General features: G+C 38.3%; 1 protein-coding gene across 1 annotated transcript; it reads right to left on the reverse strand.

Moving 5' to 3' along the window:
• Positions 1-1,081: 1,081 nt before the first annotated feature.
• LOC119469014 lies at positions 1,082-2,827 on the reverse strand. Its single transcript, XM_037733800.1, has 2 exons — positions 2,811-2,827; positions 1,082-2,192 (listed from the first exon to the last, which is right to left on the reverse strand). Exons 1-2 carry the CDS (start codon positions 2,825-2,827, stop codon positions 1,250-1,252), a joined length of 960 nt encoding a protein of 319 aa, XP_037589728.1. The 3' UTR covers positions 1,082-1,249.
• Positions 2,828-13,064: the final 10,237 nt, after the last annotated feature.

Genomic DNA, 13,064 nt, shown 5'->3' on the forward strand with positions numbered 1-13,064 from the left:
CCATTCAAAAGTGGGTGAAGGACATTAACAGACACTTTTCAAAAGAAGACATATTTGAGGCCAACAAACATAGGAAAAAATGCTCATTATCACTGGTCATTAGAGAAATGCAAATCAAAACTACATTGAGATACCATCTCACACCAGTGAGAATGGCGATCATTAAAAAATCTGGAGACAACAGATGCTGGAGAGGTTGTGGAGAAACAGGAACACTTTTACACTGTTGGTGGGAGTGTAAATTAGTTCAACCATTGTGGAAGACAGTGTGGTGATTCCTTAAGGACCTAGAAATAGAAATTCCATTTGACCCAGCAATCCCATTACTGGCTATATATCCAAAGGATTATAAATCGTTCTATTATAAGGACACATGCACACGTATGTTCATTGCAGCACTGTTTACAATAGCAAAGACTTGGAACCAATCCAAATGCCCATTGATGATAGACTGGACAAGGAAAATGTGGCACATATACATCATGGAATACTATGCAGCCATAAAAAACGATGAGTTCGTATCCTTTGTAGGGACATGGATGAACCTGGAAACCATCATTCTTAGCAAACTGACACACGAACAGAAAATCAAACACTGCATGTTCTCACTCATAGGCAGGTGTTGAACAACGAGAACACATGGACACAGGGAGGGGAGCATCACACACTAAGGTCTGTGGGGAGGGACAGCAGGGGGTGGGAAGTTGGGGAGGGATAACATGGGGAGAAATGCCAGATATAGGTGATGGGGAGGAAGGCAGCAAACCACATTGCCATGTATGTACGTATGCAACAGTCCTGCATGTTCTTCACATGTACCCCAAAACCTAAAACACAATAAAATATTTTTTTTATAAAGCATACTATCTCTACTGATTAGAGTATCATAAAAGATACTAAACTCTCAAAAATGTATTACTTTTAGAATGTTCACACATCGAGGGTTGATGTTATTTTCAGATAACAAAAGTATTACAATAGTCACTCAGAAATCTGAGATTAACCCATCTTTAAGCAGTAAATCTGAAAAAAGCTTGAAACAAAATTATCTTTGACTTCCATAGTCCAATAACATCAGTAAACCAACTTTCAAAAGTAAAGGAATTAAATTTATACTGCAATGTAGGAATCATTTTCAGAGAATGCAGTGAAGCTTGGTGAGGAAAGGGGGAGTTTATGAGCAGTGAATTCTACAGACTATGAAGATGACTAGTGGGAAAACTATTTGAGGTGCCCTTCTAAGAGAGGGTTAAGTCTGAGGAGACCTTATTTTAGGAATTTCAAAAAGTGAAGATCTGTTTTCATCATCAAAGGAGGCTGAAGTGACTTCGTTTTCCGATGGGATAAAGCAATCAGAATCTTTATAAGATGAAGAAATTCCAGCTTTATGGAGGAATGACAAAGTTCCACTTTGAGAGGGATGCTGTTGAATCATGACTGGAGAATGATCTGTGCTGTAACTTTCAGAACCAGGAAGAAGGAAATCTTTTAAATCTTTACTTAACTGGCCCTTTTGTTGAATATCAGTGGCAATTCCATTTTGTTGATCACTTGCCAGAGAAAAGAAGGATGATGCGCTTTGTTGATAGGAGGCTCTATCAACACTGTTCCGAAAGGCTGGAGAAGTGGTGTTTATTTCAAAATTCTTAAAATTTTTAGTGCAATATTCAGGAGCAGAGATGGTTATATGATTTTGAGCATCATTATTACTTGGGGTTTTAAAAATGATTTCGATTTCATTTAGATTAAACACACTCTGGCCACTTGCTTGAGGATCAAAAAAAATCGCACTCTTGTAACAGGAAACTATACTTAGTTTACGGGATAAGAAACGGCTTCTGCGGGACATAAGGCTATTAAAATGCTCTGAGGGAGATTTTAAATCAGTGAAGCTTGTGTCTTCTTCAGAATCAAAGTTAGCTCTACTTTGCTGCCAGTAAGGGGAAGCATTTCCTTTTTGAAATCTAGCAAATAAAGAACATCTTCTTTCAGAGAAAGATGGACTTGATAGAGACGATAGCCTTCTACTTGTTTTGGCTGAATTGACTTTATGTGTCACAGGGGAATAAGATGTTTTATGATCAAGAGATACATTTGCTTGTAAAATAGAAGAAGCTCCATGATGCTGGGCGTCTGTAGTAACTTGATCTTCTGGACAACATCGTTGGAAGCTCTGGTCCTCTTTGCAGCAGCTATAGTGAGAAAAGGGTCAAATGAGAAAAAAAATAGGGAGCAGAGTGGAGATCTGCCAAGCCTCCTGAAGACTAATATCCACCTTTTGGTGGCCACCAATTGGTATTGTTTCCATATCAATACAGAAACAGCAGGGAATAAGAAGAATAGGGGAGCTAAAGTTAATGGTCACAAAGAGGTACCCAAAAGAACGCATAAGTCTAAAAGGTTGTCTCTACCTATGCAGTTCCTACTCACACTATTAAACCTTAGGAAGAGAAGTTGAAAAAATCAGGGAAGCAGGTAGAAAGATCAGGGGAAACATATGCAAGATTCCCAAAGGAAAAGACAGAACTGGTTTTAAAGGTAATAAACCAGAATATCTGCTTCAGACTACTAAACTACTGTATTTAAAGGAGTTAAGGAGAATAAGCTTATACTCTCTTGACTCACTGTATTTTAAAATATTAACCATGGTGATGAAGCAGAATCTCTCTGGGGAGGATGTTTTAAGTGAATATCCAGATAGTCTAGTATATCCAGTTATCATGGAAAACTAAAGGAAGCACTAAAGCTTGGTTTATGAATATTTTCATGTGTTTTTTAGCACATGTTAAAGTATTTTTTCTAAGGCTTACCTTAAGCATTTTCCCATTTTGAATTTAATCTAAAGTAAGTCTCTCTCTTCCCCTCTAGGCCATCATCCTTAAGCCATAAAATGCCCTGTGTAGGTGGAACAGGTCAGAAGACTGAATGCTCAAACTGCATATGGAATTAACATGGCAACAACATATAAGTGTGATAACAGAGACTCTAGAATCTCATGACGTCAGTTTAGAATAGAATTGTTCTGTAGCTCACCTTTCTCAACAGTTGGAATTCACATGACTCTGGAATGTGTTTTTACCTTCACTGTTGGAGGAGTCAGCCAACAAATCCAGGGGTGGGAAAACAGCTGGATGAGGACAATAACATATATGACACCTGTACAATCCTTAATTTGGACCATCTCTCTCTCCAGCTGCCTTCCACACCCCTGTCTTACTAACTCATTCTTCTTTCACTTGAATATTCTTTACGCTAGATTTTTGCATCCTCCAGTGATTTGGAAAAGCAACTGTTAGAGACTTTGGCCTAAAGGTACATTGAGAAGGGAAAAAAAGTTTAATAAGTAGCAAATGTCATTGTTTCCACAAATGAAACAAGACTCATCCACGATGGCAATAAAGTATGCCATCTGACTGCTTGGGCCATTTGCACAGATCATGGGGATATGCTATGCCACTATATAGCACTCCTCAGAACAACTGATACTCACCAAAACACTAGGTTAACAGAGTTAGAAAATAAACACTGTCCTTTCTTATCCAAACCAATTTGGGCTATTGTCCCCATAACAGGTATATGTGTAGGTGTATAGCTACCTATGACATGAAACACCACCTCAAATACTTTTATTTACTGTGCAATCTCCTGATCCTAAATATTACTACCACCTCTAGCCTTTGCTTCCTTCCTAACACCCTACTGCAGGAAATTCTTGAACAAATTCCTTTTAAGAGACCCAAAGCTCTCTAATGTTCACCATATGATGGTTGGATTTGTGATTTGATTTTACTCTACATACAAGCTAATAAATTAATTTCTTACTGGTTCATGGATGTTGGCAGAAGACATGAGATTACTGGGTTAGAGACAGAAGACAGAAGACTTATGTTACTTATGACACAGCAAAGCAGCATGATCACAAGGACATTTACATTGGTTCTGCTTTGTCGCACATTGCCACGGGGGCAATGCAGAGGACTCAAGGAGACTTGTATTCACAGCGGATTGTGTTACAGAAAAGAACACTGAGCTTAGATGATCTACTACTTCTACAGCAAGCAGTAAGCAAATCTGCTAAACCTGGTCTTGGTCCTGAAGGGAAACAGTAACTCATTCTTCAAGGTTGCTCACCAAGGTTCATTTCAACCCTGAAAATGGCCCACATAAAGAGTGATCAGGGCCTTATATGCTTGGCTCATGTAACAAGATGTCTGGGAGCACAAGAAGCCCAAGGAGGACTGTTTGTCTCTGTAACATTTTCCCTCTCTTGTGAGATTACTGTCTTTTGTTCCTAAGCCACACTAAGATCTGATTATCATTTTCCAAAAGGATCTCTTTTGCACTTTGCGAGAACAGTGTAATATCTAGAAGCTGTTTAATATTGTTCCAGATGAAGAGCTTATCTCTCTAACTGTCCTCAAATTGCCTCCTTTTGGCTTATTTTTAAGACAACCAAAATTAGACTTAGCCCAAAAGCAAATAGTAACCCCTTATAATAACAAGCATCTAAAACATGTTCTTCCATCAATTCATTCCCAATTCTCTTTTATCATGCCCTACGGCCACCCAACCATCCTCCTTTTCTATTACAGCCACTCTATTCTCACCAAGGTCAATAGTCCATCATTATACTCACTATACCCAATGAAACTTTTGTTTATCTGTAACCATAATTGCCACTCATTAAAACCACAATTTCATCATCATCACTCAGGTGGATGTTAGAAACTCTTCTAGAACAAAGCTTCTCAAACGTTAGGGAGTGTAAGAGTCATCCAGCAGAGCTTGTTAAAATGCTCAGATTCCTAAGCACTGCTCCCAGACATCCCGATTCACTGTCTGGGATATGTCCTGAGAATGTGCATTTCCCACACTCTCACAGGCTAGATGGGATGCTGATGTTGCTGGTCCACAGACCACCGTTGAGTAGCTCTGTTCCTGAACATACGGGTCATGACAATCCCGAGTCAAGACAGAAGCATCTTCTGAGGTACCTCACAGCAGCTGCCTATCTAAGCTGGAGTCTAGAAAAGACAGTGACTAATACTAGGACTGAATGTCCTCCAATAAAAATCTATTGGTTATTATATTTATAGACAATGCTAACAGGGACACTGATGAGGAAGATAACAAAATGTAGAGAAGAGCTTACCCTCTTCCAAGCTAATACCTACTCCTTTACTAGCGGGCAGCAATGCTACTTTATATTGTCAGTTTCCATGTTACCAGACACTATCTTGAGCTTAATACAGTTTCTCTAGAGTCTGCAAGTGATACTATTCTTTCTTCGACATGTTATCCCAATACCTGAGGTGCACTGCTGCTAAAAGGGTCGAATGACACCCCCTGTTTCATAGGTTATTTCCTTTGCTTTGTTTTTGATATTTTTTAAAAAGGCCACTTTCCTGCATTTTTACTCTTGCCCTCCATATTGGCTTCTTCCCTGTGGCCCATAAATATGCTCAAGTATCTCTCAGGTGAAAAAAAAACACAAAAAATAAAACATAAAATATACGTTCTCTTAATTATATATCCTCCTTCCATCTAAAGTCAAGTTCCCTGAAATATGCGTCTGCCCTTCTGGTGTCCACATCTTTACCTCTTTCATTTGTCCAGGCCTAGATCAGGTTTCTGTACTCATAATTACCCAGCAACTGATCCTGAAAGGCTTCACAATAAATGACCTCCTAAGTCTCAAATCTGGCAAACACAGTTCAGTCCCTATTTTATTTGACCAAACACATTAGAAGTGAAAGGCTACTGTTAAACGTATTTTTCTAGTTCAGGGGTTGGTAAACTATATCCTGGGGCCCAATCTACCAGCTACTTGTTTTTGTAAATAAATTTTTATTGGAATGCAGCCATACCCATATTGCCTATGGCTGCTTTCACACTACAATGGCAGAGTTAAATATTTGAGATGAAGATTGTGTGGTCCTCAGAGCCTAAAATTCTTTTTTTTTTTTTTTTTTTTTGAGGTTGGCTTTTTAAAATTGTGTTTTCAATGAGAAGTACATCATCTGTTTACAAAATAACACTTGAAAAATCCAAGGAGTACAGATACTATAAAACAAAGCAAACTCCAGTTACGAGACACTACATATATCATGCCAAAACAACAGTCGCAGTTCCAGGTTATGAAAACTAAAATTAAAAAATCACTACACAGAAAAGGTCCAAGTTTTCAGCATGGCAAAACTTGGGTGCAGTTACACAAAACATTTAATAAACGGAATTGTTTTCCCCTATGTGTAAACAAAATGACAAGACTAAGTCTGTGCCTGGTGATTTCAATCTAACTCTGAAGCTGCACAAAATATGCAGACACCTTATATACTTCACCTGTTAGCATGACCATCTTTTTTTCTTAGGTGGTAGGGGGAAGGGCAAGGTGAATATGCAGAGCAAAGATGTGGGGAGAAATATTGCATACTAGATATTATAAAGTCACAGTGAAAAGAAAGCCTCAATTAATGCATACCCTAAGGGGGAAAAGACTACACTCTAACTTCGGACAGTTAATTTAGAAGAACAGGGGGAGAGTTTAATTGCAGTTTAACATGAAAAATGTATATATAATAGAATGGAGCACAATGAATGATTTATGAAATATACAGCTTAAAATTCTGACAGAAAAAGTTTGCCAACTCCTGTTCTAGTACATTTAATACATTTGACCATTTCCTTCTAATTTATAAAGTAATTCATTATTTAAAATAATTTATTTTAGACAGTGCAAAGCAACTTGATTATCTTAACTTTCATTATCATCTAAAACAACATGAGACATGCATTATCAACCACATTTTAAGATAAATAAATTGAGGTTTGGAGAATTAAAGTTACACAGCTAAAGGCTGAGTCAGGATTCATGCTTGGGTCAAAATGATTCTAAAACTTGTGGCTTTTACCACTATTCTGGAATTCTTGTCCTCTCTTGGTTTCTGTGACACCTTTGTCCGCTGGTTCACTGCTCATTTCACTGAGCTGTAATCTCTCTTCTTTTGCAGGCTCATTCACCTCTGTCCATTCCTTCATTACTGGTTCCAGAAAGCTATATACTCCACTCTCTTCTCTTTTCCCATGCTATACATTGTGGTTGTGCAATGGCATATGTTCCCACAGCATCCGGCTTCATAATCATATCAGTGGCATGCCCAGAACGTGAACAACTTTCCAGGGAGAAATGCTTCTCAGCCTTTAGCAGTTCCTTCATCAGTAGCATGTGGATGGCTGCTCATGCTGGCAGTGGCTTCAATCTCTTAGCAAGTCCTGCCCAGGAAGATCTAGCATCTGGCTGCAGGATAGAAAGTTGCTTGGCACTTATTGCTTTGTTCTTGGCCTTTAGGGTTCTAGTTTTAACTAGTTAAAAGACCAAGAGCATCACTCTTTAACACGCTGCTAGTTTTTTTTTTAATCTGTTTTACTTGCAAGACTTTGCTTTGTTTCCTGCTAGATCCCCCAGAGTCCAGACAGTGTCTACCACAGAGTAGACACTCACACTGAATGAATAAGGGGACTTCATTTGTTAATGTCAACTTTTCTTTTTTAAAAAGAAATTCATAGAAGAAATCTAAATGACAAATGAATGATGAAAAGTTCAATCTCACTAGTGTTCAGGGAAATTGAAAAATAATCAGTTACCATTTCATCTCCATCAGGATGGCTAAAATTAAAAAGTCTGACAATATAAGAATTTGTATGGGAAGATAAGAATTCTCATACACTGCTCATAGGATAGTAACTTGGCACACTTTAAGGAATAATTTAGCAATATATAATAACAATATAGTCTATAACTCAGCACTTCAAATGTATACTTCTAAGAAATTCTTCCACATATTCCTAAGAAATTATGAAGGAAGGTGTTCGATAAGAGCAAAAACATGAGGATTCCCAGGCTGGCAGCACAGCAGTCTGAAGTCAATCTGGAACACTTGGGCTTGGTGGGAGGAGGGGGTCTGCCATTACTGAGGCTTGAGTGGGTAGTTTTCCCCTCACAATGTAAACAAAGCCAATAGGAAGTTCAAACTGGGTGGAGCCCACCACAGGGCCATAAAGCCACTGTAGTCAGACTACCTCTCTAGATTCCTCTTCTCTGGGGACAGCATCTCTGAAACAAAGACAGCAGCCCCAGTCAGGGGCTTATAGATAAAATTTCAACCTCCTGGGACAGAACATGAAGGGGAAGGCGCAGCTATGGGCACAGCTTCAGCAGACTTAAACATTCTTGCCTGTGGCTCTGAAGAGAGCAGCAGATCTCCCAGCACAGTGCTCAAGCTCTGCTAAGGGACAGACTGCCTCCTCAAGTGGGTCCCTGATCCCCATACCTCCTGACAGGGAGACACCTCCCAGCAGGGGTCGACAGACACCTCATACAGGAGAGCACCGGCTGGTATCTGGAGAGTGCTCCTCTGGGAAGAGGCTTCCAGAGGAAGGAGCAGGAAGCAATCTTTGCTGTTCTGCAGCCTCCACTGGTGATACCCAGACAAATAGGGTCTGGAGTGGAACCCCAGCAAACTCCAGCAGACCTGAAGAAGAGGGCCCAGACTGTTAGAAGGAAAATAACAAACAAAAACCAATAGCATCAACATCAACAAAAAGGATGACCACCAAAAAACTCCATCTGAAGATCAACAACAGCAAAGACCAAAGGTAAATAAATCCACAAAGATGAGTAAAAACCAGTGCAAAAAGGCTGAAATTTCCAAAAACCAGAATGGTTCTTCTCCTCCAAAGGATCACAATTCCTCACCATCAAGGGAACAAAACTAGATGGAGAATGAGTTTGACGAACTGACAGAAGTAGGCTTCAAAAGGTGGGTAATAACAAACTCCCAAGCTAAAGAAGAATGTTTTAACCCATGCAAGAGCTAAGAACCTTGATAAAAGATTAGAGGAATTGCTAACTAGAATAACCAGTTTAGAGAAGAACATAAATGATCTGATGAAGCTGAAAAACACAGCAAGAGAACTTCATGAAGCATATACAAGTATCAATAGCCAAAACAATCAAGCAGAAGAAATGATATCAGAGATTGAAGATCAACTTAATAAAATAAAGCATGAAGACAAGATTAGAGAAAGAAGAATTAAAAGGAATGAACAAAGCCTCCAAGAAACATAAGATTATGTAAAAAGACCAAGCCTATACTTGATTGGTGTACCTGAACCTGACGGGGAGAACTGAACCAAGTTGGAAAACACAGTTCACAAGATTATCCAGGAAAACTTCTCTGTTAGCAAGACAGGCCAACATTCAGGAAATACAGAGAACATCACAAAGATACTTCTTGAGAAGAGCAACCCCAAGACACAATTGTCAGATTCATCAAGGTTGAAAAGAAGGAAAAAATGTTAAGGGCTGCAAGAGAGAAAGGCCAGATTACCCACAAAGGGAAGCCCATCAGACTAACAGCAGATCTGCAGAAACTGCAAGCCAGAAGAGAGTGGGGGCCAATATTTAACATTCTTAAAGAAAAGAATTTTCAATCCAGAATTTCATATCCAGCCAAACTAAGCTTCATAAGCAAAGGAGAAATAAAATCATTTGCAGAAAAGCAAATGCTGAGGGGATTTTGTCACCACTAGGCCTGCCTTACAAGAGCTCCTGAAGGAAGCACTAAATACAGAAAGGAAAAACCAGTACCAGCCACTGCACAAACCAACCAAAATATAAAAACCATTGACTCTATGAGGTAACTGCATCAACTAATGGGCAAAATAACCAGCTAGCATCATAATGACAGGATCAAATTCACACACAGCAATATTAACCTTAAATGTAAATGGGTTAAATGTTGCAATTAAAAGGCACAGATTGACAAATTGGATAACGAGTCAAGACCCATTGGTGTGTTATATTCAGGAGACCCATCTCACGTGCAAAGACACATATAGGCTCAAAATAAAGGGATGGAGGAATATTTATCAAGCAAATAGATAGCAAAATAGCAACAACAACAAAAAAAAACTGGGATGGCAATCCTAGTCACTGATAAAACAGACTTGAAACCAACAAAGATAAAAAAAGACAAAGAAGGGCATTACATAGTGGTAAAAAAAATCAACCACATAATTGGAAGTAAAGCACTCCTCAGCAAATGCAAAAGAACAGAAATCGTAACAACAGTCTCTCAGACCACAGTGCAATTAAATTAGAACCAGTACTTAAGAAACTCACTCAAAACTCACTGCACAACTACATGGAAACTGAACAACCTGCTCCCGAATGACTACTGGGTAAATAACGAAATTAAGGCAGGAATAAAGATGCTCTTTGAAACCAATGAGAACAAAGACACAGTGCCCAGAGTATCTGGGACACAGCTAAAGCAGTGTTTAGGGGGAAATTTATAGCACTAAATGCCCACATGAGAAAGCAGAAAGATCTAAAATTGACACCCTAACATCACCTAAAAGAACTAGAGAACCACGAGCAAACACATTCAAAAGCTAGCAGAAGACAAGAAATAACCAAGATCAGAGCAGAACCGAAGGAGATAGAGACATGAAAACCCCTTCAGGAGCTGGTTTTTTGAAAAGATTAACAAAATAGACCACTAGCCAGGCTAATAAAGAAGAAAAGAGAAGAATCAAATAGACACAATAAAAAATAATAAAGAGGAGATCACCACTTATGCCACAGAAATAAAAACTACCATCAGAGAATACTATAAACACCTCTATGCAAATAAACTAGAAAATCTAGAAGAAATGGATGAATTTCAGGACACAGACATTCTCCCAAGACTAAATCAGGAAGAAGTCAAATCCCTGAATAGACCAATAACAAGTTCTGAAATTGAGAAAGTCATTAATAGCCTACCAAACAAGAAAAGCCCAGGTCCAGACAGATTCACAGCTGAATTCTACCAGAAGTACTAAGAGGAGCTGGTACTATTCCTTCTGAAACTATTCCAAACAATAGAAAAAGAGGGACTCCTCCCTAACTCATTTTATGAGGCCAGCATCATTCTGATACCAAAACCTGGCAGAGACACAACAAAATAAGAAAATTTCAGGCCAATATCCTTGATGAACATCAATGTGAAAATCCTCAATAAAATACTGGCAAACCAAATCCAGCAGCACATTAAAAAGCTTATCCACCAAGATCAAATCAGCTTCATCCTGGGGATGCAAGGCTGGTTTAACATACACAAATCAATAAACATAATCCATCACATAAACAGAACCAACGACAAAAACCACGATTATCTCAATAGACGCAGAAAAGACTTTGATAAAATTCAACACCCCTTCACTCTAAAAACACTCAATAAACTAGCTATTGATGGAATATATCTCGAAATAATATGAGCTATTTATGAAAAACCCACAGCCAATATCATACTGAATGGGCAAATGCTGGAAGCATTCCCTTTGAAAATCAGCACAAAACAAGGATTCCCTCTCTCACCACTCCTATTCAACTTAGTATTGGAAGCTCTGGCCAGAGCAATCAGGCAAGAGAAAGAAATAAAGGGTATTCAGACAGGAAGAGAGGAAATCAAATTGTCTCTGTTTGTAGATGACATGATTGTATATTTAGAAGACCCCATCATCTCAGGCCAAAAACTCCTTAAACTGATAAGCAACTTCAGCAAAATCTCAGGGTACCCAATCAATGTGCAAAAATCACAAGCATTCCTATACAATAATAATAGACAGAGAGCCAAATCATGAGCAAACTCCCATTCACAATTGCTATAAGAGAATAAAATACCTAGGATTACAACTAATAAGGGATGTGAAGGACTTCTTGAAGGAGAACTACAAACCACTGCTCAAGGAAATAAGAGAGGACACAAACAAATGGAAAAACATTCCATGCTCATGGATAGGAAGAATCAATATCATGAAAATGGCCAGACTGCCCAATTTATAGATTCAATGCTATTCTCATCAAGCTATCATTGACTTTCTTCACAGAATTAGAAAAAAAAACTGCTTTAAATTTCATATGGAACCAAAAATTGTATTGCAAAACAAGTTACAAAACATGTGTACCATATAATGACATGTATGCAAATTTTAAGAACTAAAGACCATATATGCCTTGTTTATATAAAAGAGTACATTAGTATTTTATTGCTAACAAAGGCACCCAGGATCAAGCAAGAAGAGGGAATGTCTCTCCTGACATCAATCTTAAAGTTTTGACATGTCTGGTTTTTCCAACTAGCTGTACATTACTGTCATTCATAAATTTCACAAATCCTTCTTGACCCATATAAAAAATTTGTGCCTATACCATTACTTGAAATTCATTAAGTCCCATAATTATCTTTTTATTTGTCCTAAACGAATCCTAAACTTATCAAAGTTTGCCTCTTTTTCTAGAATTACAGAATTTCCTGAATAAGCCTATGTTTAACTTAACCAGCGTCTTTTTAGATTGAAGATCATTCACCCTTTTGGTCTACACTCCTTTAGCAGAACTGCCATTTTTCCTCTCAGTCTAGTGGACCTTCTCTGGTTAGTCCCTATTTCCATTAGATCTTTTCTAAAAGGTCTAATTGCCAAAACTGCACACAAGGCACATGATGAGGAAATATTACAGATTTACATACAGGTAGGATAAGCATCTGGTTCGTCTTCAATAACTCTCAACAATGCTAAATGCTATGTTGTGATTTTTCTCATTAGAGTACTAAGCTGCTGTTTTCTACACCCATAATAACTACTAGGTCTCTTTTCTGAGTTACAGTTTCAAATGATTTAGAACTATTTTAGATTCCTTCTGAATATTTCCCTTACCTATTTTAAAACCAGTTAACAACCTTTGTTGTTGTCCAAGAACACAAATTTTGGAGACCTTCCTAGAGCTATCATCTGTAGCTCTGCCTTACTATTCAGAGTCATTACTCTAGTTCATCTTTACAAAGATGTTAAAGAATTCCAGTCCTAGCACTGATCTCAAAGACCTGATCAACTATTGACATTTTTTAATCTATGAAATTATGCTTTTATCCCTAGGACCTCCCTCCAGAGCCTTTGTTTCCTCCAGATCCCTTTTCCCAATTCCAAGGTAATTTAGCAGATCACTCATTCATTCAAGA

Source organism: Cebus imitator, unplaced genomic scaffold (assembly GCF_001604975.1).
Source record: "Cebus imitator isolate Cc_AM_T3 unplaced genomic scaffold, Cebus_imitator-1.0 Scaffold547, whole genome shotgun sequence".
Taxonomy (NCBI): domain Eukaryota; kingdom Metazoa; phylum Chordata; class Mammalia; order Primates; family Cebidae; genus Cebus; species Cebus imitator.